Here is a 25,165-nt window from a genome sequence, read left to right on the forward strand (position 1 = left end):
TGCATGCGTGGTGTTTCATCAGGGGCAGACAGATCACTGCACAGTGCTGGCTCAGGGCAGGACCGACACATTCAGGGTACCCAGCGTGTTCTGCTGGCCTTGAGCACAGCTGCACAGAGCATTTGTCAGATGTCTCACGTACCTCGATGGCTACACCTTTCACCAGAGAAAAATCACAAGCAGTGCTAGGAATAACAGGTGGAAGTCATGACCAGCTAAAACTGATTCAGATACAACTTATATCCAACGCTTTTTGTGATGCTGCAGATTTGCTGTGGTTACTGCAGGAGTTACACAAACCTTAAGAGACCACGTGTCCTCTCCAGACTGTTATTTTTACAGCTTCAGTGCCATCCTCACATTTCCCTGTACTTCAGAGTAGCTTCACCATGATGCAAACAAAACAGTTTTATTCCTGTTGGTATGCATTGTTTTGCTTCTGACTGTCAGTGTTAGCCAGGGAGCGAGAGATCCTGTGGACACTCACAAGTGACAAGCTCATCTTCCTCTTTGGTACCATTTCACCTTTTGGCTGATCAACACCCTCCCCTTCCACACGTTCCCAGCAAAAGAAGTCACCGAGAGACTTTTCCACTGTGAACAGCTGGCAGGACACATGGCCAAGAGCTGCCAGACTGGGAAAGAGCATCAGGTCCCCCAGGGCTTGGGGGTGATGCTCAGTGGCTGGGTCAACTGATGGCTCACTGGGGTGGAAAATGGAGCAGATTTGTTTTTCAGTGACTTCAAGTTATTTCTGTACCCTATGCCTCTGTTCTCCTATTTGAAAAAAACAAGGTGATTATCAGGATGTCCTTTGTAAATCACCCCAAACTCTGTGGATGAAAAGGCTTGGTAACATATATTAGGATTATTACACTCCCCATTCACTCCTGTCAGTCCATTCTCAACTTCCCTTGTCTCCTGGTGCCTCTCAGCACGGCAGCCTTCACTCCCATCAGCAGACATTACTCACAGCAGCTCAGCTGCTCGGGTGTTGGCATGAAGGGAGGCTACAGCAGCACCGTGGGGGTGACTGTCCTTGTCCCTCTCTGGTGGCTCATGTTCCCCAAGGCTGGCACCAGCCCCTTATGGGGCCAGCCATGTCCACTGCCCGCTCCAGTACTTCAGACACAAAATCCCACAAAACAGCAATTTCTTGGGGTCAGAGGGGTCTCCTCTGTCAGGGGAACATGCAAAACACCCCAAAAATACCACAAGAATTGACTTACCACCGAGTCAAGGAACCTAATGCAGCACTCGAGCTCGGGCCGAGTTTCACAGAACTGCCGAAAGAGAAGCCTTCCAATAGGCTGCTTTTCACATATGCTGCAGTAATCTCTCTCTAGAGGCAAGAAAGAGAAGAACAGAAGCATGGGAATGAGAAGAGCTTTGCCTTTTGGGTTGCTTATGAGTTAAAAGCATTGCAAGTGAGTGCAGAACTAGAACCCCAAATCAAAACATCCTCCTTCTCCTTTCCACCACATTTCAGGTATTAATGGCTTTAAGACTCAGTTAAGAGAGGCTGAATTTTGTAGGGCTGATGTTGGAAAAGGTCAAGCAAAAGCCATTCAGCTATTATGAAAAAATAATTTCATATTTTTCTGTGGTGGAAATGTATTCAAAGGTACAGCTCAGATTGGTGGTATTGGTGGGAATGTGGGGAGCAAATTACAAGTCCTTGAAATATGAGTCATACATTAAAGGATAGAAAAAGCTGGAATTTGTGGAGTCCTTCCTAGATGCTTCCAAGATATGCACTGAAGTGCCCCATATCTCTGGAAATGCTTAGACTACTTTCTATTAAACAATTATAGTAAATGATGCATTTTCAAAGGTTCAAAATTCCTGCTATTTAATTGCTGAGCATTAAGGAATGGATAGAGCATATGGCATCTGGCTCATTTCAGTTTCACCCAGCACTCCTTATAGAACCATATTTCCCCCTAAAAGCCATGTTTAAATACCATTCCCATGTGCTGGTGCATCCACATCCATCACTCACAGTAACGCAAAAGGTCCTTTGCCCATCACAAGGACTATCAGCAGGCGAGTATGGATGAAGGGCAGGCATCACTAACTGGCATGGCACCAGCACAAATGCCAAGGGCTTTGGATATTTTTCTGGTGAGAACAGAAAGTCCCCCAAGCCTGCTTGGAGCAGCAATACTTGCTTGAGACACGTTATTCCTCTACAAGTACACACATGTCAAACAACATACTGTGTTTCCTTAGGCATTCTTCTCACCACCCTCCTCGCTGCCATATGGCACTTGCTGTTATTATGGAAACAACCAGCTTCTAAACACATAACACAGCACTGCAAACAGACATACGAAACCCACACAAGTTGTCAGTGCCTCGGTTACTTCTCTCTTGGGCTTGCAGTCATTCCTGCAGTGTCTTGGACTCCCCCTCTGCTTTGGCACCCTCGTCCTTCAGCTCCTCCCACTCCATGGATGCAGGCACATGTTTGTGATGGAGCTCCCCTTTGCCATTGAGGCACCCAGCTGAAGGACCTGCTCATCTCAGCCTGTGCCCTGGGGACCATGTTCTGCAAATCCAGGACTTCACAGAATCATCACAGAATCATGGAATGGTTTGCGTTGGAAGGGATCCTAAAGATCACCTAGTTACATATCCCCTGCCATGGGCAGAGACACCTTCCACTATCCCAGATTGCTCCAAGCCTCATCTAACCTGGCCTTGGACACTTTCAAGGATGAGGCATCCACAGCTTCTCTGGGAAACCCATGCCAGAGCCTCAGCACCCTCTGGGTACATTTTTTCCTGAACTGAAAAAACGCTGTATGAGGTGTTAGACTACTGCCCTGTAGCTGGGTGACAGTGGGCAGGAGCAGCCAAAGCTTCCTCTTGTAAGAGGAAGGAGGGACCCTGCCCAGTGCTGCACCTGGCTGTACTTCAGGAACTGATTCCTGGAGCACTCCCAGGGTGGTCACTGGAGACATGGGCTGGGGATAGCTGAAATGCACTTTTAATTCAGTGTGGTCCTGCTCTAGTCTGGTCTTCCAAAGCAGTTGGGACCAACGCACCTGCAGCACTTTTTTGCTGGCACTGCCATTCCATTTTGGATCAGAATATCACTCAATTTGCTGAAAAGACTGCAATGTTTTGATGTTCTCTCACAAGTAAAACTGGATCAAAATCACTGCGTAAATCCTAACCTGACCTCCAGTCAATCTAATTATCAGCAGCCATCCCTTGGCACTGGTTTGTTTGCCTGAGCTGGAGCCTTCAGCATGGAACATCGTGGCACTGATACGTGTGGTGGGAAAACCAGTGGGATCACTGGGACACAGAGCAGCCTTGGGTGTCCTTGTGGGTGGTACCAGCTTGTGCTGCTTGACCAAGTGGCATTCTTAGTGAATAACTGCTGAAGGGATGTGCAGACATGTACAACGCTAAGGGAAGTGAAGGAGTCAGGAGAGTGGATCAAAACAGCCACTCACAACATCCCAGAGGCTCAGCAGCTCAGGTGAGCTCTCCTGGGAGGTGTGAAGGTTTGAGTACGTACATCTACCTGTTTTCTACTGCCTTGACTCATGAACTCTTGTGAGGGTGTGACTAGAACATACACCCCAAATACCAGTGCACACAGCCTGCCTGGTACGTCAATCCCCCCCAGAAGCCCAGACCTACAGCAAGCCCCCCATGCCAAATGAGCACTGCAAAGGATGAGACTGTCTGGATTCATAACAGTAAACCAGAAAGGAACAACACATTAATCTGCTGGTTTGCCTCATATTTCCTCTTGTACAACATCATTTGATGGACAGTAATAACGTTTGTTGTACAAAATGCAGTTAGTTTATCAAAGTTGTTATGACATGGTGACACCCAAGGTAGCAGAGGATGATCTTGTACCAAAAGGGCCAGTGAGAGCAGCTAAATTGCACATCCATAACTGTACTTCATAGCAGAGCAGGGAAAGAAAGCAAGCAGCTAAACACTACGACATATGTGGATAAACAAAACATAAATAAGACATGAGTACAGACTTCCTCCTACTCTACAGAACTTGGCCCACATGTAAGAAGGGTGGCCCATTCGTAATGAGGAAAAAGGAAATACCACAAATAATCTCTGAAAACACAACAGCCAGAGCAGTTCCCTGGAGCCATCCACTCCTCTGTCATTTGCATTTAACTGCTGGATATACTAACACAGACAATAAATACATGACAAAAATGCTTTCATTCCTTGTAGGTGACACAAACTATTTTCTTAGGCCCTGATCTTGCCATTGGCCTCACTAAATCAGCTAAAGGAATCCACACTCAACTAATTCTTGGGATGCACAGGCCTGGAGTGGACTAAGAAAGAAAAACATGTCTCTCAACTAAAGCTGAAAAAGGAGTGGATGGTTTTATTACTGCAAGAAGTGTTTTACCAGCGTGCTGCACCCCAGAGATGTGGCTGGAGCACCCCGAGCCGTGCTCAGGAGCTGCTGCAGGAGGGAAGGGATGGGGAGGCAGGAGGGAAGGGATGGGGAGGCAGGAGGGAAGGGATGGGGAGGCAGGTAGGCACGGCAGCCAGGGGCTCTCCTGGGCTGGGGCTGAGCCTTGTGTCGCTCTCGCATCGCCTGCCAATAAAAATATCCATCCAGTTTCAAAAGTTTAAAAAATAGAAGGAATGATTTCCTGAGGAAATGGAAATGTTAAACACTTGGAAGTGAAACCATATGCTTATGATGATGAAGTGTAACTAAAACAGCTCTGAGAGTGATATCTTTGGTAGTCAGACCCTCCTGCCTCAGTGCCATCCTGTTTAACACCTGCAAAGTCACCCAAAACGGGGGTGAAAAGCTGGGCGGGTCAAAGTCTTGGGAAAGCAGACACTTCTCAGTAATGCCAAATTCTGTATGTAGAAAATATCACAGGCAAACAATGCACATATGCAAGTGAATTCTCCATTTTCCTAACAGAGAAACAACACAGATTAATATAGAAAAGGTATTATATAAAATGCCATAATTAACATTCATAAGATAAATAAAGATAAATTATGTTTATTCATAATTCTACTGACTCATTTTTTCCCCGTTACTTCATAGCTTATGTATTGAAATACTAATTTCAAGAGCACCCAGCACAAAGAACATACCAAAATAGTTGCACCTTCACACGTCACGCTGTCACCATTTAAAGCCTATGGCCAAATTTGTTCCCAAACAGATATTCTGGTAAGGTTCTGAAAAATACCTAAGCCCATGCCTAAGAAAAATAGTCCTGTTAACAAAATTTCATGCCAGTCAAAACATATCATTGATGAAGTGAAAAGCTCAACACGATGTAACAGAGTTGCTGACGTCAAAATCCCCAACTTTCAATTAAAAGGGGGGAAAATCTAATATTTCAATTAGATAAAAACTTCCCTACGCACTGTGAAGATTGTTTGTTCTAATTTCTCCTTTAAATAACTTTCTTTTTTTTTGGCTGGCTCAAAATATCACCCTTTGGAGAGAAAACAGTGGTCTGCAGAGAGACCAGGTCCCCCCTTCTCTTTCACGTTTGCCATATACCTGTGGGTATACCTATGGAATGTGCTGAACTAAAAGAACAACTGTGGAATAACTCTTTGGCTGAAAATCAGTCTTTTATGATATTCAGTGTCAACTGCAGGTGTCTAAGTAAGACTGCTGTAAAAGTTGCACTTCTGCAACTCATTCTGAAGAGCTGCAAATCCAAGCCCTGCAATCAGCTGGAGAGGCTTCCTCCTGTAGATGTCCGTGGGGAGGGATGAGCTCAGTTTAAATGTCACTTTTAAAGTCTACAAAAGCCAGGAACATATTTTCAGCTTTTTGGTCATTTATTGGTGTGGTCAAGAATTGTATTTATGTACTATCTATTAAGCAACATTTTATTTTCCAACATACTGGAATCCCAAGAGCAGATTTCCCGAAGGAATGCACGGAGAGTTGCCAAGAAGACATGCACCACGCTGCTGCATGGGAACTTTTGGACTTGACCTCTGGATCCCTGCTATCCTTGGCATTAAATCAGAGGAAGAATGAGTAAGATCCAAATACAAAGTAATTATGCTGCCTAAAAAAAGCCCCCACAAAACAGTAACAACAGAACCCCACTAACAAACCAACCAACCAACCAATCAAGAAACAAACACCTAGAACCCTCAGTGAGGATGTAGGAAGACTTAATGTTAATTTCCTGCTCCTGCTCAGTGATCCAAGATCAGAATTAATCTTCCCTTCCCTATTTTTCTCCTTTAAGGAGAACCAAAACCATTCAGATGCTGTTCCAAGTCTATTATTTGTCTGCTGCTCTCTTCCTTTCACTTGCTTTGTCCCAGAACAACAAAAAGCACCCCAAATTAATGGAAGAAAGCATTTGAATGCCTCAGTCCCTACACTCAAGCTGGAGCAGCATTGGAGCCCAGGGGAGTAGCAGTCAGTTCCTAAGAGTGCTGGCACACCAAAAGTAAAACTTTCCTCTTCCAAGGGGCTGGGGCCTGTCAAAGTGATTCCAAACATCTCTGAGATAGATGGAAATTTCAGATAAAGATGTACCAAAATCACACGCCTCCCTCCTCAATCAAACCCAGGGACATGCTGCTAAAAGAGATCCTACTCAGCCCAGCCAAATATAAAAGCACTTCTGGGTTTTTTTGCCCATCTTTGCTTTCTTCATGTAAGTTTCCTTACAGGGACACACAATGAAAAGGAGGACAAAGGCAGGAACTAAGAGTAAGATTAAAGAATATGCAGCACAACTGAACTAAACAGACTTTCACAGCCCATCATACACTGTGCACTTGTAGCAATTTCCTTCTTTTTGTCAAAAAAAAAAAGACTAAACCCTTTGAGGTTCACAGAATTATTTTGTGCCCATTCAGAGTACTAATGGAAAACAAATTGCATCTTTAAGCACTGAATAACCCCATTTAGAGCTATATTAATATAAATACATTTTTCATTTAAAACCAGCAAGTCTAACACTGGTGCTTATAAAGATGTCTTATAATTTACTGCTGGTCTTCTCCAGCCAAAAGTGGAATTACCACTGTCTATGTATAAACTTAATAAACAGCACACACTAAACTGCCTAGTCTTTCAGGCTGATGAAAGTTGCTTCTTATCAAAGGATCCTTTGTGGATGTTTTGAAAGGATTTAAATTGCTTTGATTGCATTATTAACAGTTTCTGTGTTGCTCTTGTATTTCAGAATTATCTAGAAAGCTGGAATATTAGCTCTTGCATTCTACAAAAGACGGCTTTCCATCTCTAATAAAAATGCTTCAGCACAAAAGATAATCTTTGAGTTCAAGAGCAAAACCCCAAGACGGGCCATGTTAACACATCTGAAGATCTTTTTACTCTTACTCTTAATTTTCTATGGTCTTCAGTCCTGGAGATGTCATGGCCAGTCAGGACTTCATGAACTTTGCTGGGAACCCAGGTACTTGCAGTGGAAAATATTTCAGATATTTCTCTTTGAGAAACTGAAAATAGGGGACCACTTCTGATGAAAAAACGGGGATATTGCTGTTTAAACTGCAGAGCCTGATCAAAAACCTGTACAGTAATGTAGAGAGGGATCTCTTTTTCATGGTACCTATTTGGGAATGTTGCAGGAATGGGAGGAAGCAACAGGAGGGAAGTTCCTTGTACTTCTTGTCTGATTTTTCTGGGGTCTGAGGTTTGTTGGGTTTGGGTGTTTTTGGCGAGCGCGGGGGGCTGTTTTACAACGGAAACCTGTGGTTAACATGCTGAGGACTCTCCATTCTCCCTGTCTCCAGCAATGCATTCAAAAAGTGAGGCAAGCCAGATGGTTAGAGAGCACAAGACAGGAATAAAAATGTCACATTTCAGTCCATTCAAAAATTCCTATAAACTGTGGCAGTAAGTCATGTTATAAAATGAAATACAAGCATCCAGGCTCCCGTGGGAATTCAGTTACCAGCACAACTAATATTCTGTGCCCTGCAGACCTCAGTGGCAAGCTGTATTTATAAAATGGGGCTAATGGCACTGCCTGCCTCCGAGCAGCATGGCCAGAAAAAGTCCATTAAAGTGTGGGAGCCCCGAGTTACTGCTGGATGGCCCCGTGGCTCCTGGCTATTTACTTGCAACGCAAACTCCCGGAGCGGAAATTTAGTCCAGGAGAGCACAGCAGAGTCTTTTTCTACATTAACCACTATACTGTTCCAGAACTTCACCTGGCACTTCACAGAGATTAAAAACGACGACGCAGCCTCTGTCTCGGAGCGTATTTATCTTGGCAGGTCCAGAGCCCTGCAGGTGCCGGACAGCAACTCTGAAGCCAAGGGCTGTGATGAAGTTCTCTTGCTGGTGGCAAAAGCACACTCCCTCTGGCCATAAATATTTCATCTGCTTTCTTTATTTTTTAATAAAATATGGAAATTGTTACGACCTATGACAAGATAATGGCTTGACAGATTCCTTATTCTAAACAGCAGCTCGTCCCGGTCTGCAGTTCAAACCAGCCCTTCATTGCTGAGGAAAGCTCTAGACCTAGCACAGGAAGTACTGGGAGAGAACATATTTTTTGGCCTTCATTTATTTTTTGCCATTTGAATTTAGGATTTTCTACAAAAGACTTGGAGATCCTCATCTATGCTGTTACAGCGAGTGTTGTTCTGGCACTGACTATCTAAGTTTAATTAATTAAAAGTAAGAATGCAATCAGGCTTACTTGAGACAATGGAATTACCCCAAACTGGTTTTAAGTCCTGCCAACTTAATTTTCTCTGCTTGTCAGCTGTCTTTTTTTAAAACAAACAAAATGTAATCTCCTGATCATCTAACATCTAATGTAATTATTCAGATGCAGACAGTGTTTGCTTTGTGTAACTTCCCTGATTTCCACTCTTTTCATAGCATTAGGCTACAGGGATAAACTCCACACATCACAGCAGCATTACACTAGAGATGGAAACAGTCCAGTTGGACTGATATGGAAAATATGCTTGGAGAATATTGGAACAAACTCACAGTTTAATACACTTCAGTGATACATATGGATCTTCTCATTTGTTTTTTGAAAGCAGCTGTATTGAAGCTTTGCTCATGGAATTCTATTTGAAAGTCAAATCCTACAAGCAGTTGCATAAATATGTTTGCACGAGTACTTGAACCAGAACACATTTGTGGCTTTGTTGATTTTGGACAAAGATTTTGACAGGAGGAATAATAACCCACCCACCCTTTTGCAGCACCAGCAGGAGGAGGATCAAACAAGATCCTGTGATGTCAATATAATCACTGCACAGGAAAACATGAGTGGGGTCCAGAGGCTGGGGAGGGACCCTCAGCTCCCACAGGGGAGACATTTGGTCATCCAGCCTTGTGCCAGGAGCACAGTCAGATGGCAAAGAGAAAATGCTTCTGCCCCAAGACCAAGCTGTTTGTCAGTGGAAGACAAATTCTCATCCTAACAAAATCTGAGCTACTCTGCTGAGTTATTCCAGCCCTCCCTCAACACTTCTGGTATCTTCTAAAAGTAGAATACTCACTCAGGAAACTGCATCCCTTCCATATGGGTCACTGACCAAACCCTGTGTTCAAAAGCAGAAACTGCAGGGTCAAGGTTCAGCTGAAGAAGATAGAGTTTGCCATTAATGCTTGAGCCTCTCAATCAGAGAAGCAAAAATACTGATGTGTGAATTATGGGGTGCAGGGAAAGACAACAAATACTTGCTGCCAATAATGAAGACATTCTGCTGAAACCACAGAATATTCTGAGTTGAAAGGGACCCAACCATTGAGCCCAGCTTTTAAGTGAATGGCTCATATGGGGATTGAACCCCCCACCTTGGTGTTATCAGCACCATGCTTGGACCAACTGAGATGGAAAGAATGATTCCCATCAATTCCAGTAGCTCTTTGGTCAAGTCCACCTTAGTTTTCCCACCTCTCCTCTGTCAAGCACAATTTACATGAATAAACCACTCACTCAGTCCCTCAGTCCCTCAGTCCCACAGTCAACACCAGTAGGACACTGGAAATGCGTGCACCAGGATTAACCACCAGGAAATCTGGACTGGAAATGTGCAGCGGGAATATTTTAAAGTATATTTTTTTTAACTTAAATTATTAGGCACCATATTCTTAAACACATCCTTTCTTTTACATTTGGCTGCCAGTTAAAACAACGGTGCGCAGAAAGGGAACAAAAAGCAAAAAAGAGCAGGGAGACAGACTGACTGGCTGACAGACAGATGGGCAGGTGTGTTACGCTTCTAGTCAAAAAATTACCATTACTAGTAGTAAGCTGCTTTCCATTCCCATAAATTACACTTGAAAAGCACATGGCCCTGGATCAATGCCTTTGGTGAGGTTTCCCAAGCACAGTGTTTGAACAGTTGTCTCTGTGGCCAGTCACAAAGGTATTTAGGGCAGGGTGGGCTCCCAAACTACTTCCCACTGATCACAAAAGATGCCCCACCAACATTTCCCAGCACTTTCATGTGGTACTTGTGCAGCCCCAGGGGAAGGGCTGCCCACACCAAAACCCTGACCACCACCACCCTGGCTAGAAAAGGAGTTTGCCTTTATCTTCTTAAATGACTTTCAACAATGTCGCTGTGGCAAGGCCAGAGGACTGGAAAAAAAAATCCATCAAAGAAATATGAAAGCTCACCTCAGAAACGCCCTGTGAAATTCGAGGAACAAACACTTAGTTGTTCTCATTTTGTTCTCCCTTGGATGGGAATGACAGAACTGGATGATTTGTTCTCGAAGATCATAGCTACTGAGATTTTTTTTTTATTATTTGGGGCTTTTATGTCTACTCTGAAAGTTTTTAACTGAAATACCAAACTTATTTTCTGTCTAGTGCTGTTATTTAGACTCCTACCTGGTGACATTCTGGGTAACACATGCTGAAAGAAAATTTCATTGGAAGTTTCAATTTGAATGTTTAACGTTATGAAATCTACCGAACTGTTGCTGTTGTACATAGCACAAAATAAACACCTCGATTCCAGGAAACTAGTGGAGACATCTTGTGAATCACTTTCTTAAGACGAAAGACTTCTGCAAAACTACTCTGACTTCTAAACCAGTCTAGGTAGAAAGCAAAGCAGCTTTCCTTTTTCAAGATGAAACTTTTACCAGGTCAGTAAGTGGCAGAGTGTACAGAGCCACCAGCACAGTCACTCTGTGAGTGCATATTTAAGCAGCCCACGTTACTGACAAGCACATAATAAAACTATTCACAGGGATTACTTACTCTGCATGCTGCTCAATAGTCACTGCAAGTCCTAAGCATCCCAGCCATTTTATTAGTGAATCCCTTAACAGAATAGTAGATGCTTAGTCATTACTTCACTGCTAAATTTTCTTGGGTATTTTTCTTTCAATTTTTTCTCCTGATGTTTAGAAACCCCAAGCTTCAAATACAACAAAACTCCATACTTGTAAAACTCCACTTATTTTATAAGTGTTTTTCAATCCCAACCTTTAAAAAAATTGCACAAGAAGCTCAACTGCACCAACCTAAGTAATCAGAGACAATAATATACTGGAAAACATAATCAATTCTCAATGATTTTTAAGGGGTACCACTGACCTGTGATAACACTGCTAAATTACCACTTAACTGGATCTTTTGCTCAACGACAAGTGGCTTATTTGTAATAATACAGACACTGACTTTGCTTTGGTTTATACTGACAGGCTGATTTGCCTGCCTGCTGAGAGACAGCCCCCTCTGAGTGGGTGTGAAGGAGCTGAGCTGCTGAGTAAAATTGATAGGAGGAGTGGAAAGGAGGTTTTAAAGTCATTTAGAAACTCCAAATGCATTGAAAGTAACTTGTGCAAGAGGGGGATTGTCAGTGGCAAGTATTTCTTTCTCTGTTTTGACAGAAGTCTGCAGTACCAGGGATCCCTTCACACCAAATTTCATTCTTATGGAAACTGGATTGTCATAGGGAAAATATGTGAAAACTTTCGCAGTTTTAGAAGTTATTCTAGTATTTGAATTTTTTCAGTTTATCTCTTTTTTTACCCCCATCATTTCTTGGTTTATTTTCACACTGTCATACAAAACACATCTTACCCTTATGAAGTGCTTTTTTCCCCATTTTGTTTCCTAAATTTCAACATACAGACACAAATATCCAGCAACACAAAACAGTGGTGTTCAGATCTGCAAAACAAGAAGCCCAGACTATCACCTCCAAAGTTACTGAAAATATTTCAGTAAACAGAAGGCAAAATTAATAGGAACTTCAGGTAGGGTTGCCTACCTTGTAAGCAGTGATAGGATATTTAGATGCTGAAAACGTATTTAGACATTTTACTTCTCACTTGGAAGAGGATACTTCGACATGTTGAAGAAATAAATGAATAACTGAGGTCCTAATGCTTGCCTAAAGGCTTCTTCAGCACTCTTCTACCCAGGTGCTGAACGAAAACATTGCTTTGCTCAAATGTATCAGCTGGATACACTGAAATCTAACCCAGTTATCTCATTAACTTTTATAGCAGAGTGACACATGGCAAGGAGTAACTCTGGCATGGTAAAGCAGCCTCACAACTACATGAGAAATCCACTCCCAAATTATTCTGGTCAAGAACATACGAGGAAGTGAGGTGGATGAAGCCAGAAACAAGAACTGTGCAACTGCTCATGCTGCCTTTTCTGAGTTGGGCGACACCACCTTCCCTCTGGGTGAAGCATCATCTCTGAGTCTGTAAACACGAAGGGATGCTCAGAAATAGGGGAAAAGATCACTTTTATGGGGCAGACACTTCAATTTGGGTTACCCCTTCAATTCTACCAAGCAGAGGAGCCTCTTGTACTTGTACTTTCATGCTGACCTCCACAATGGCTAGGGCAGATGCTGTACATGACTTTTTGGTGCACAGATGTTTGGAGCAAGCTGTGTCTTCACCAGCAGTATTCTGTGTCCCATGTGCACAGACAGACTGTTCCTGTCACCTCACCAGTCACTGCAACCGTTGCTGGGAGTTCTCAAAAAATGCAATTCAGGATTGCTGTGTGTAATTATCCCTTTGGAGATGGGTAGGTTCTCCTGCAAGAGTGGGGTATGGGAACACTCAGCAAAGTGCACGAGGCTGGAAGAGAACCATCAGCTAAGGGTTAACAGCTCCATTCCCAGGACTGAGGTGCACTGTGTTCTTGGGTCCTCAACCCAGGAACTCTACAGAAGACAGGGATTTCCTCTTCAGCAGACATATAAAATTTACTTCTCTGAAAGGAAAAGGGAGAAAGGGATGGAAAAGAAGAGCCACATGGCTGATCTGAAAGGAAAGCATGCTTGCATCGTCACTGAAACATTAGAGACATTGTTTGAGTGCAGTTCATCCTTGCAAAAATATTATCCTCGTCTCAATGCCAAGGCTGGTGAAAGTATGGGCTACTTGCCATGGAAGTGCTGGGTATTTAGGCTAGACCTGTCATGGGGCTTATTTACTCTCTGTGCCCAACGCTTCAGACACACTCAAGTGTAGTGTTCATGTCTTGGCAGAAACTTCTCATTCATGCATTTTCTCCTGATCCCCTTTGAGGAGTCTTCCTCCTCCAACATTGCAGTGGTTGAAATTTCACTGCTTGCTGAGAAAACCAACACTGATTAATTTCATCCTACTTGCATGGAAGAGGTAAAGTATGCAGGTCTCCAGCCAGGGACAAGGAAATCCCTGCTGCTTACATGCCACATTGAATAAGCAGCCCATGGCTGAGGCCATTGGACTTCAACAGTCCTCATTCCACCCGCAGGAAAGAAGCAATTATCCATAGCAGCATGGGGAGCAAACAGGAAGTAATGCAACACATTCACTTTTGATTACAGAGTATCTTTTTTTATAAGACATAATATTCCACAAAGAAGAATTCAGCTGCAGCGTTATGCCGACGCACCCCAAATTATTAAAGGAACGTGATTGAGGTTGCAAAGCTAAGCCTCAAAACCTAGGAAAAACCTAAATTAAAGTTTCTGGTGCAGCCTGAATGGCACTGCTCACAGTGTGTGCGTTCTGGTGCAGTCTTTAATTACATCACTGCAAACTGCTTTTCCCACAGGGCCTCCGCCTCATTCAGCGCACAGGACGGACAGTGCTTAATAATGAGCAGCTATTCAGTGTTTGGTCCTCTCCTCTGGTTCAGTATGTGGCCCTGGACTGTATTTACTGCACACCAGTCAGGCCTGCTCAGAAGACACAGTGATTCACTTCCCCATGGACTTTTCTGTGACATTCCCCAAGGCAGCCTTTGAATACCACCGGTGTATTCATGGATCTATTTGCACCCCACCTTTGGGAGACAGAGACTCCAGTTTTGCAGATGGGGAACTGAAACATATCAATATTAAGGTAAAAACTGTCCACTGATTGCTGCTACATGATTTTCTGTGTATTTAAATTTAAATGCTGTTCTCTCTGTCCAAAGCCAACCTTCCATTTGCTACAGTTGGACACATTGGTAACCGAGACCCAAAAATCTCAAGGCAACTACTCAGAAAATGGAAAAAAGCACAATTAGAGGCCAACTGTGAAAAACTAATTTTAAGTGACTTGCCTGTCATCACATAAGATCCAGTTCCTTAGTATGCTTGCTATTCAACTGCTTTGGCTATGAGACCATTTCCTTTGATGCTGCAAATCCCCATTTAAATTTATCACATACTTTTTACCTCATGCAGTAAATGAGTCAGCCATTCTGTGCTCCTTTATTAGACAACCCAGTTCCAGCCCCAGACTAACTCAGGCTTTTGAACTGACTACATTAGGGCTCCTGGAGAAGAAAATTAATTATTTGATATATATACTGAAAGATGAATTTAAGCTGCATAGGCAGCCTTAATTCAAAATTTATTTTAGGTGCTTATTGTTTTAACACCTATTTTTGCATGCCTAATTTCCTAAGCTTTTAAGGAACTGAAGAAAAAAGCCTGCTGAGGACCAGTGGAGAAAATCTTGCTCATTTGGAAGAGTTTACACAAAAGGCTGGGAACTTTCGACTTGGCAACTTGAAGAATGTTCTTTTAACATAGCTTTTCTTGAGCTCTTTCCTAAGTTTTCTTTCAAACAGAAACTCCATCTTGTTGACACTCACAGTGATACCCATACCAGCAGAGCTACCCAGGGGTGTCAGTGTGTCTGCTTGTGCTGCCGGGAGCTGAGAAAGAAGCTGTAAATTGCGTTGGCTGATTACCCTGGGCTCTACGGACTCTGTGGACCATGACCCTCCTATTTTTTCTTTCACCTTCCCTTCCTAACTTTTGTCATCTTCTCCAGCAGTACTCCTCCATTCTACCTCCTCAAGATGAGCTATTTTCCTCCACTTCTACAGCCAAACTCAATCTCTCTAGACATTGAGTCCCAACTTCCCCACCCATCTGACCCTTTTCCTACACTGATCCTGTGCAGCAGTAGAGGTGGGATACGGATTTACTGCACACCAGCAACTCTGCAACAGCTCTCCAAGTGTCACCCTGTGGAAGACATCTGCAAGACTTTGAGCCTCAGTCTGAAGTGGCTGCTTTCTTTCACTGGAGGGAAAAGCATGGAGAGATCCTCCAGATGGGATCCTTCCCTGAAATGTACCCTAAATGGCCTCTTCCATTTTTTACTGAGAGGATGAACAGGTAGATGAGCTGCAGCAAAATACTGTTAAACTTTGTCAGTTCCCTCGGCAATGTGCAATGCAACATCCTCTGAGACTGCAACAGATCTCAGCCTTAGGATATTTAAGGAATAGCTCTAACTGTTAAATCACCAGCGCTCATTCCTTCACCAGACTGATGCTACTTCTTTGTCCTGATCAACCTTGGCTTTCACCTTCAGACTGTTAGTTTTAATAAAACAAAATTAAAAAGAAGAAAAAAAAAAGAAAAAAGAAAAGAGAAAAAAAGAAAAAAGAAAAAAGAAAAGGTAGCACAGAAACTATCCAGCATGGAAAATTTCAATCTACATAACTCTGGCCAGATCTTAATCTTATAATGTCCAATATTAGACAAATTCAATAATGGATGGTGCTGCCCAGCCCACCAGTATAGCAACCCTTACTCATAAGGTCTGACTTTGGGAGAAGTGTTGTTATTATTTATCATGTGTTACAGGGCCAGTTCTGTCCTGCCTGCTGGTGTTTGGGAACCTTGGCTTGGGATCCTCACTGGATGCTGACTGCAAAACTCTCAGAGGATGCTATCTTTGAGGGTCATATGGGAACCAAAACACAAACAGCTTCTTTTTCCAGAGTTTTAGTCTAAATATATAAACATAAAACATCAGAAGATGAGGAAAAATAAGAGTGACTGCATAAGACTCATGCAACATTCTGGATAATTTTATGATTTGTAATAATTAAGCATCTTTCTCATCTTATCAGGGATTAATATTACCTTTCTTTCCTTGAATTCCATTCAGTTCTTACGTTATACATATTCCACATGAGCACTCTCTTCTCCCAATACTTCTGGCATAAATCTGAGCCTCTTTGGTAAGGACTCATAAGGGTATGAATGTCTGGGCAGCCTGAGTAATGAAAGGCCATTTGGGGCCGAACCATTGACCACAGCTTTAACTTGCCAGGAAGCATAAAACATAAAATGTAAATTAGGTACTAATAACCCATTTTTCTTCTAAATCCTTGGTACAGATGCATGGCATGAAGTACAGATTATGTTTTGAGAGAGATTTTGGAGTAATTTGCAGTTAAAAATATTGCATGGGACCTTGTGTTGTGGCCTCAGAAGAGACTGAATTGTGAGTTGTTACTGCTGCCCTTGAACCCACTTCAGTCAATGGAAAGTTTCATTGGCACCTGCATTTGTTGCTTTGGGTAGCTGCCTAGCTACCAGCAAAACCCAGCACATAATACTGTCATCAGGAGAAAAGGAATGTGCAGTCCAGCAAGCAAGACATGCATGGAAAAGTACATTTCTCCCAGCATGTTTTGCAATCTCCATGCTATTCCCTCCCCATCTTCCTTTCCACTGATCTCATCTGTGGAGATGAAGTCAAGAAGAAAACTTAGGAAGTATCACTTGCAGGGCAAGACCATTTTACTGCCTGTGCATGACCAGCATCATCCCTAACATGGCTTTGACCCTCTGGAGGGGGCCAACCCCATGTGAAAAAATGGATGTACAGCTCTATTGTTCCTCTGTCAAGGGATCCATAGGCAGCTTGAGGTTGGCTGGGCACGTTTGGTTCCCATGTGAATTTGCCATTAGAGCTGTGGTCTTGGATTCTGCCAGCAACACTGTGTATGAAATTGCTGGGAAAGCAACAGTGTGCATGAAACTGTTGGGAAATGGAGCTACATGTTATGCAAGTCACAGCACAACATTTCTGTCGTGCTGCTTTCAGAAGACATATGAAGACATGTCCTTCATGTGTGAATTCCAGCCTCCAGCTACTTTATGGAAGAAGGCTGGAGCCATCAGATCCCCCTCAGAAACTATTTTTCTTGTTCTGTTCATTGCAACCCAGCTATGAGGAAATGACCAGCTTTTCTCTTTTTCACCTCAGCCTAGGAGTACCTAAAAATATAACCTGTGCAACTCACTTCTTGAATTAATTATGCTTCAGGTAAAAATAAAATAAATTTACTTGGCCTTAATGAGATCTGCAAGTGATTGTTCATCTCATGGCACACATCCTTTTTACGCAAAACCTGAATTCTTGTTATGTTTCAATAGGTCAGTGCACCTGATACAGCTGAGTCAAACCACTGCTCTACAGCTCAACTACTTCTACCATTCTTTGCACCTAAAAAAATGAGATAATTCAATCAATGCTTAAAAAAATTAAATAAATACCAGGGTTTTTTTGCATGTGAAGAGAGGAAACCTGGGGTTATGCCTCTGATGCAAGACTTAAAGAGAAGACAGGAGTCGATCTCTGCTGCATCTCTGCAGAATTGCCTTGCAGGATTAGATACCTTCTCCCAAAGAAGCAATGCAGGGGAAAGCAAACATATTTCATCATTTTATCATCCTCTCTTCCTGTTAATAATTTGTAGCATTATTACTAGTAAAGATTATTTTACTATGCTGGTGGCTAGTCATGGTACAGGAGCAAGAACATATGGAGGGGAGCATGGTGCTAGGCACTGAATAAACACAGAAAAACAGGGCAGTCCTACCCTGATGAGTGGAAAGGTTTAGAGAATACAAATAAATATTCATTACTTTTGGATGCCCGTCAGAGACACCCTCCAAGTCTTCTCAGGTTTGACTGCTATTATTGATGTAGCAAAAGCGAATCATGACTTAAACAGGGAAAGGACGAGACTTCTAAAAACACACATCCTGGCAAAACAGAAACAGACTAAGCGAGCCTCTTGAAGAAATATGCATTTGAGAAACTACCCTGATTTAAAAGATCTGGCTTTTTATCCTTTCCTCGCTGCGTGGACCTGTGGTACAGCAGCATGCTGGAGATACATCATGTGATAACTCAGGGACACTAACACTGTAGGAAAAGCCACAGTATTGCAAGACCAAGAAAATAAACCTTGAGATTACAAAGAAAAAAAAAAAAACAAGAAAAAGAATCCACAAAGTGTGGTCTAGCGCACACTATCGTTATTGATGTGAATCATGACTCTGTGATCCTCAGAGGAGGGTTTATGTGCCTCTCCATAAATCAGGTGTTAAGGGTATATACATTGCTAGCAAAGGACAAGCACCACAGTTTGCTTTCACATAATGATCCAGCAATGGCATTTAATTGAGCAGAATATAAACACCCAGGCTGGAATTTAGCCAGGACACTACATTTAGCATCCTACTCTAAATAAGAAATTCCATACAGGCTGCAGTGTCCAAGCAGAGCAGTGACAAGCTAAAGTAAAAGATCTCCTCTGATAATCCCTCTCGCAACAAATTATACAGACCAGAATTTACAGTCCTGGACAACATCAAGCGTTGAGTCGACTCTGGCTGAAACTGCCAAATGTGGTGGAGCATTTGGAGAGCATTTGCTGTGGATGACAGCAAGTGTCTTTTGTCTTGGAGTGTCCCAGCTAAGTCCCCTGGGGAAAAAACCAACCAGCCATCTGCAAGAGGTCTCTCTTCCACCCTCTCCTGCTGGCCAGCTTCCCTTGACTGATCACCGTGCTCTCAAATGAACTCACTCATAAATGTGACGACAGCCTCACCATTTTTTGGATGTCGGACTTCAAGCGAAAGGAAATCAGGGTGTTTGGAAAGTTGTCACCTTATCCTCTGCCAAGGACCAGGAGAATTTTCTTTCTTCATTTTTTAGGAGTGGCCAAACCACTGTTGAATCACACAAGTCAACATGGTGAGCATGACTGACTTGCCTTACTTTCCCCAGAACCAATCTACACCGTTCAACGACAACGGCTTGTGCAAATACTGGCAGGAAGTCAGCAAAAATATGACAGAAGGAAAATGTAAAATTTCCAGCACAATTAAGAAAACTAGTTTTGGTTACTCTCATCAATTGAGACTAATTAGATCAGTAAGAGTGGCCAGACCTGGCTCTAGTGTGGAATAATCTGCCTGCGTCTCTCACAAATGGTATTTCCACTGAACAGACCCAAGACAACACTCCCTTTGCCTTAGGTGTCTGTGTTGACCAGTCTGATTTCATCCATCCTGTCACCTGGTGCTGCCCTTGGCACAGGCTCACTGAAAGTACTGTAGCACATTATTCAGATAATTCCTCTCTTCATCCATCATTGTGAAAAGTCTTACAAATGTTGCAAGATAGTCCTGGAATTCATACAAAGTTCCTTGATTTCATTGGGAACTGCACTGTGGAGTTCTCCAAATCAGATAATTCATATAATTGAAATGGTCTGCTTCTCTTTTTCTCCCAATTCAGCATTCTTGTAAGACAACATTTTAATTTGTTATCTTCTTAAGTTTTTTACCAGGTTTTCCTGTATTCTTCATTCCAGCCTTCACATAATTTTTTCATTAAATAACTGAAAACACCTGCAACAAACCATGTCTTTCAGCATACCCTCAGAGGAGCCCAATGCCTTTGAAAAACTCAGTAAGCAAAGCCAGAGCTTTGAAATTTTCATGTGGGCATTCACATTTCAGTTGGAATATATTTGGGTTCAACAACAACAACAACAAAATAGGGAAGGTAAGAAATCACTGATTAACAAACTCTGTTAGTGCCCACAGTTAAGGGAGAGACCACCTTTTACTTGTGTCTGGGATCTCATCATATCTCACAGCTTTACATCAGCCCAGCCCATTGACTTCATTTCTGGATCCCACAAATCTCACTGTCCGTGAGTAGTTGGCTGTTGAGTCCTGGGTAAGAGCAGAGGTTTCAAAGAGCTACAGAAGTTTATTAATAATAAGGACAAATGCCTGAGACAATGCCTTAAAACAACCTTTCTCTAAAATTAATAGGGGCATAAATTCCACTTGCTGCAAATTAGAGACCAGGAGGTCCACGCACGATTCATTTTCTAACCATTCTATTTTCAAGTACCACAGATCAACACCATGAAATGACAGCATACGTACATTTTGAAATAAAAAATGCCTGCTAAGCCAGGCCAGCTGCAATGGGCAACACCATGAAACACCCTGGCACGTTCCTCTTCAGGTTGTGGGAAGCCTCTCAGACACATTAATTATTCCTGCAAATTCTTCACAAGCCTGTGCTGCCACTCTTTTTTCAGGCTGCTCCCATGCCCACAGCATTAACCATGTACAGTCACCCCTGTAATTCATGGGCTGCTTGGCAAGGGCCCTGGGAAAAGAGCTTCTGTTAACTCTGTTGAAAGATCACGAGAACTTCCACCAGCCCAACACCAGAATGCCTGTTGTGGTGCTGGCTTTGCTCTTCTCCACTTAATCTCGCCTTTTCATGATGGGATTTTATGGTGGCAATGTTTTCCTACTCATCTCATGCTGCCTGAGACATTAATTTTTGTATTCACTTTTCCCTTCCTTGAATTAGAGTGCAATCTTTTACCATGGCCATAGCTCTGTCATTCTCAGACTCTTTAACTCTGATCTGTTTGATTCCAGGGCCAAATATGACCCAGAGTCCACATTCCTTATGCTGACTGATAACTTCCTCCAGGCCACAGATAACTATTTGCTCACAGCAGTTCTCTCAGATAGGTCAGCTTTATTTATTACAGCACACTGACCACATGGCCTTGCCCTTCTTCAGCAACAGAAGCTGCAGAGCAATGCCAAGCCCTAATTCTCTGGCCCCAAGGACTTCCATGGGAGATCCACACCATCCCTTAGCTTTATTTGAGAGCAGACCTCGGACAGGACATCACATCTGGATATCTCTGGATACACTCTTGGGCAGCTGAGTGCCAGGCCAATCCAATAAGATTCGGAGACATTAACTGGAGCTTTCAAGCCTGAGGTGAGGAATAAAACTGATTTACTAAAACACATAGAAAAAGTCAGCACTTATGAGAAGCCAGATTGAAAGGAGGTTGTTCTGTCACTCAGGTTCAGGGCTGGGTTGGATTTGCCAAGTGCTTTTCTCCTTATGGCTGATGAGGAATCTGTGGGCTTGACATTTGACTATGGACCTCTCTGCAGTGATTCTGCCTCTCCCCTTGCAGATGGCTGAGAGCAGCAGGACGTTTTGCAATGGATTTTTCCTGCCGGGTTTCCCATAGCTGTCATTAGCTGGGAGCTGAGTTCCAGCTCGAGTGGAAAACACCACACCATAACAGCCCAAATACCAGACATCTGCTGTCCCTGTGCCCCAGGCCATGTCACTGCAGTCACTTGGAGAGCTCGAGATGGGCTCTGCAGTGTGGACTGGAGCTCTGCAAACACTCCTGGTGCAAGTTTTGTCTCCTCTGGGATGTACTTCCCCACTTCAGCTCTCACAGCCTGGATTTCATGACCCTCCCCCAGGTCATCCTGTACAGTCCATCTGCTTTCCCAGGCTCTGAAAGGGAGGAGAAATTTGGGGAATTGTAAGGCTGCTGTAGAAAAGGCTTATTTGTAACAGGAAGAGTTTATGCCTAGGGACATTGGCTCAGTGGGTAGAAATTGCAGGAGTATTGAGCAAATCTGCCCAGAAAGCAGAATGAGGAACTGTTGCTGAAGAGGCAAACACTTATTGACTTTCTGGGACAGGAAATAAACAATTTTTACAACCTGGTAAGTAAAAATATTCTGATTAAGACTTAAAGTCTATAAGCACAAAAAAAACCAAAAAAAAATAAGGAGAGAACAAGCAGCAAACACAGGACTTATGGTCCTAAGAGGAGAGAGGGAGGGATGGGGAAGTCCATTACATGGGGATTGTTCCAAGAGCCTACTTAAAATATTCAGTGCTGATCCCCCTGCCTTGTTGCTCCTTAAAAGAAATCACCTCTTACATCATGCCATTCAAAATGAATTATACTTTCAATTTTCCTTGTTTCTTGCTATATTCATATTAAACTATTACATTTTATGCAGGAAAGAATCCAGCAAAAGCAACTCATTGCATGCTAGGAATGGTTTTCTTCAGATGGCTTTAATGCTGAAGACAAAGGTCAGCAATTTACCCCAAACAAAGCATTGGAATTCAATCTTTCCTCTGCTTGGGAGCAGCATGATTCCACAGCCTTCACTGCGTTCTTCAAATACATTCCTACTGGAAAGCAGGGCTTTAAAAAACCTTTTATATCGTGGGGTTTTTCTTTTCTCCCTGAGAGACTTGAAGCCATGAATACTGTTTTAGGGAGCTGCCAAATTATCAGCAGAGGACCTCTACCACTTTACCTCTTCCAAGATTCTTGTTTAATTAACACATTCCACAGGCTGTAGGGCTCCTCACAGCTGAGGATTCCTTCTGATCCGTGCTGGAGAATGAGGGCATGGACAGTTCACATCAAATCCTGCAGCCCCCTGATCAGCTTTGCCTTGCATGCCAACTGCAGAGCCTGGAAATGCATCCCAGAGCAACGCGTGAAACCAGCAAACTGCGCTCTGGAATTGGGAAGGATGGGGAAGACAGCTGGAAATATGCATTATTTAAAATGCTGTAGGATGAGAGACAGATGCTGGCATGGCATTTGTGGAGTTGAAAGTCACCCAGCTCATGCTGCCAGTTGGCAAGCTAGCCTGGTATCAAACCCAGTTATGCAAAACCCAGCACCACAGCTGGCACCCAGGCTGGCAGAGCCGGCCAAGGGCCAGCAATCATGGTCACTGGAATGTTCCTTCTCTTGCCATTGTACCTCCACCCTGCACCACAGCACAGACAGGGAAGGCAGACTGCACCTGCCTGGGAGATGCACCATACACACAATGTCTCCCTTTCAAGGGCTGTCTATGTCACCAGGACCTAAATGTGCTTAAATGAAGGGTAAAAAAGGCAGGAAGAAAAGCAAAGGGGTGTGTTTGCTCTCTAATTTGTCTTGATGACCCACATATCACAGGCATAGAGCCTCCAGCTGAACTCCCAGTGCCTTCTCTCTCTGAGACAGTCAAAGGAAAGGCTTTCTGATCCCTTCCCAGTGCATGCTGTAAGTGGGTGAGTTGGCAGCAAGATGAGATTCCCTTCCTTATTGCTGCCTACCAAAAAGGGAAACCCTGGAAAACTGCCAGATCTGAGGACTTGTTAGGGAAATACGAGTTTGTTGATGGGAGGCAAAAAACAGATGAGGCAGAATTCCACATAATTCTGCCAGCTAAAGCATTGTTTTGACTTGCATCAGTAGAAGGAAGCTATCAGCTAATTTACACAAAGAATAAAGGCTTTTGGGGAGATGTGGTTTAGCATCACCAGCCTCCAGCAACGAGTGAGAAAGAAGACTAAAATCACAGAATCATAAAATAGTTTGGGTTGGAAGGGATCTTTAAAGGTCATCTAGTCCAACACCCCCCAACAATGAACACAGGGGTTTAGGAAAAAATATAATCTATCCTTGGGGATGGAGAAGGACAAGTTTTCTCACATCATATGAACAAGGAGGAAAAAAAGGAATATCCTTCCTATGCTAAGATTTACAGTGAGCACTAAAGAGCACTCTGCAGATGTCAGAGTCTATAGGTGCTGTACTAGGAATTGGGTGTGGGTGATGGTTACCTTCCACTTAGTTCAACGGTGCTATTGGGAACAAAATTCTATTCCCCCCCCCCCCCCTTTTTTTTTTTTGAACAGGGATGGCAGGTCTCCATCAGAGCTCCTTAGGATTTGGAACAGAGGCCAGTGAGTGCCAGAAAACTTGTGAAAACCACATGGCTACAGGGTGGATCCATGTCTTCCCTGTCTCTGTGCTGGCCCTGTTGTAATCCCAGTCTGTGCTGGTGCACAGAGCCCTTTGCAGAGCACAGTGGGAGTAACCACAACCTTGTGTGACCTTTGTGTTGGCAGCTCCTCTGCTAAGTTTGAAACTTAGCATTGCTTCTTTTCACTCCTTAAGATCTCACCTAAAGAAGCTGATTTTTAACTCATAAGAAAGCCCCCCGCCCCCTGAGGAGGCTTTGATGTAGATTCTAAAAAATCGTTAGTCCCAGTCATAAGACTTGGGGCTGTCCACGGCAAAGAACAGGGAGAAAAGGCTGTAATTCTCCCTTGCAGCTCTGACCACTGATTCATAGTCACACTGGCATAGACAATACTGACATAGACAATATTTTTAGAAGTTGGTTGGGTTTTTTTTTCCATAGAAGATAATGAGGTTATGGCGCCCCATGGACACACACAGTCTCCTGGACAGGGATGAAAGCAGTCTTAGAAGGAAAGAGTTTCTACCTTGGAGGAAGAAAGCCTCCATGGAGCTAAGGACAGTCATGAGGTCCACTTCCAGCACTGGGGCTGCTTAACAGCTGCCCTTTTCATGCTGGATTCTCCTCCCACAAGCAGAACAATTGGGAATACTCCCACTGATGATAAAAAGGGGATGTATCTTTGTTTATCTACAGCTTTTACCCCAGCTCACCCACTCTCCTGTCCTCTGTTCTCCATCTTCCTCGGGCACAGACCTGAGCACACAGAGGCTTCCAGGAGCCAAGAGTGCTGTTGTTCTCTCCCCAAGGACAGGTTTGTTCCCTCCCATATGGGGCCCACCCTGTCACCAGCACAGAGGTCTTTCCCAGAGATTTCCCACCTAGGTACTCATGGTCAGGCTTAGCAGGTTCAGCTGAAGAGATCTGAAAAGGAAATCTGAAAGGGATCTTGCTTGAAGTGGCAGGGCTGCCAGCTGGCTTTGGAGAGCTGATCAGCACA

The 25,165-nt window shown here is 43.4% G+C and overlaps 1 protein-coding gene across 1 annotated transcript in view; it reads right to left on the minus strand.

Moving 5' to 3' along the window:
• Positions 1–25,165, minus strand: part of GRK5 (G protein-coupled receptor kinase 5) — a 146,822-nt gene that overhangs the window by 50,379 nt on the left and 71,278 nt on the right. The window contains exon 3 of the mRNA XM_062496049.1: positions 1,230–1,342. Within this exon, the coding sequence (XP_062352033.1) occupies positions 1,230–1,342 (113 nt within the window). The remainder of the gene's footprint in view (positions 1–1,229; positions 1,343–25,165) is intronic.

Source organism: Cinclus cinclus, chromosome 7, assembly GCF_963662255.1.
Source record: "Cinclus cinclus chromosome 7, bCinCin1.1, whole genome shotgun sequence".
Classification (NCBI taxonomy): domain Eukaryota; kingdom Metazoa; phylum Chordata; class Aves; order Passeriformes; family Cinclidae; genus Cinclus; species Cinclus cinclus.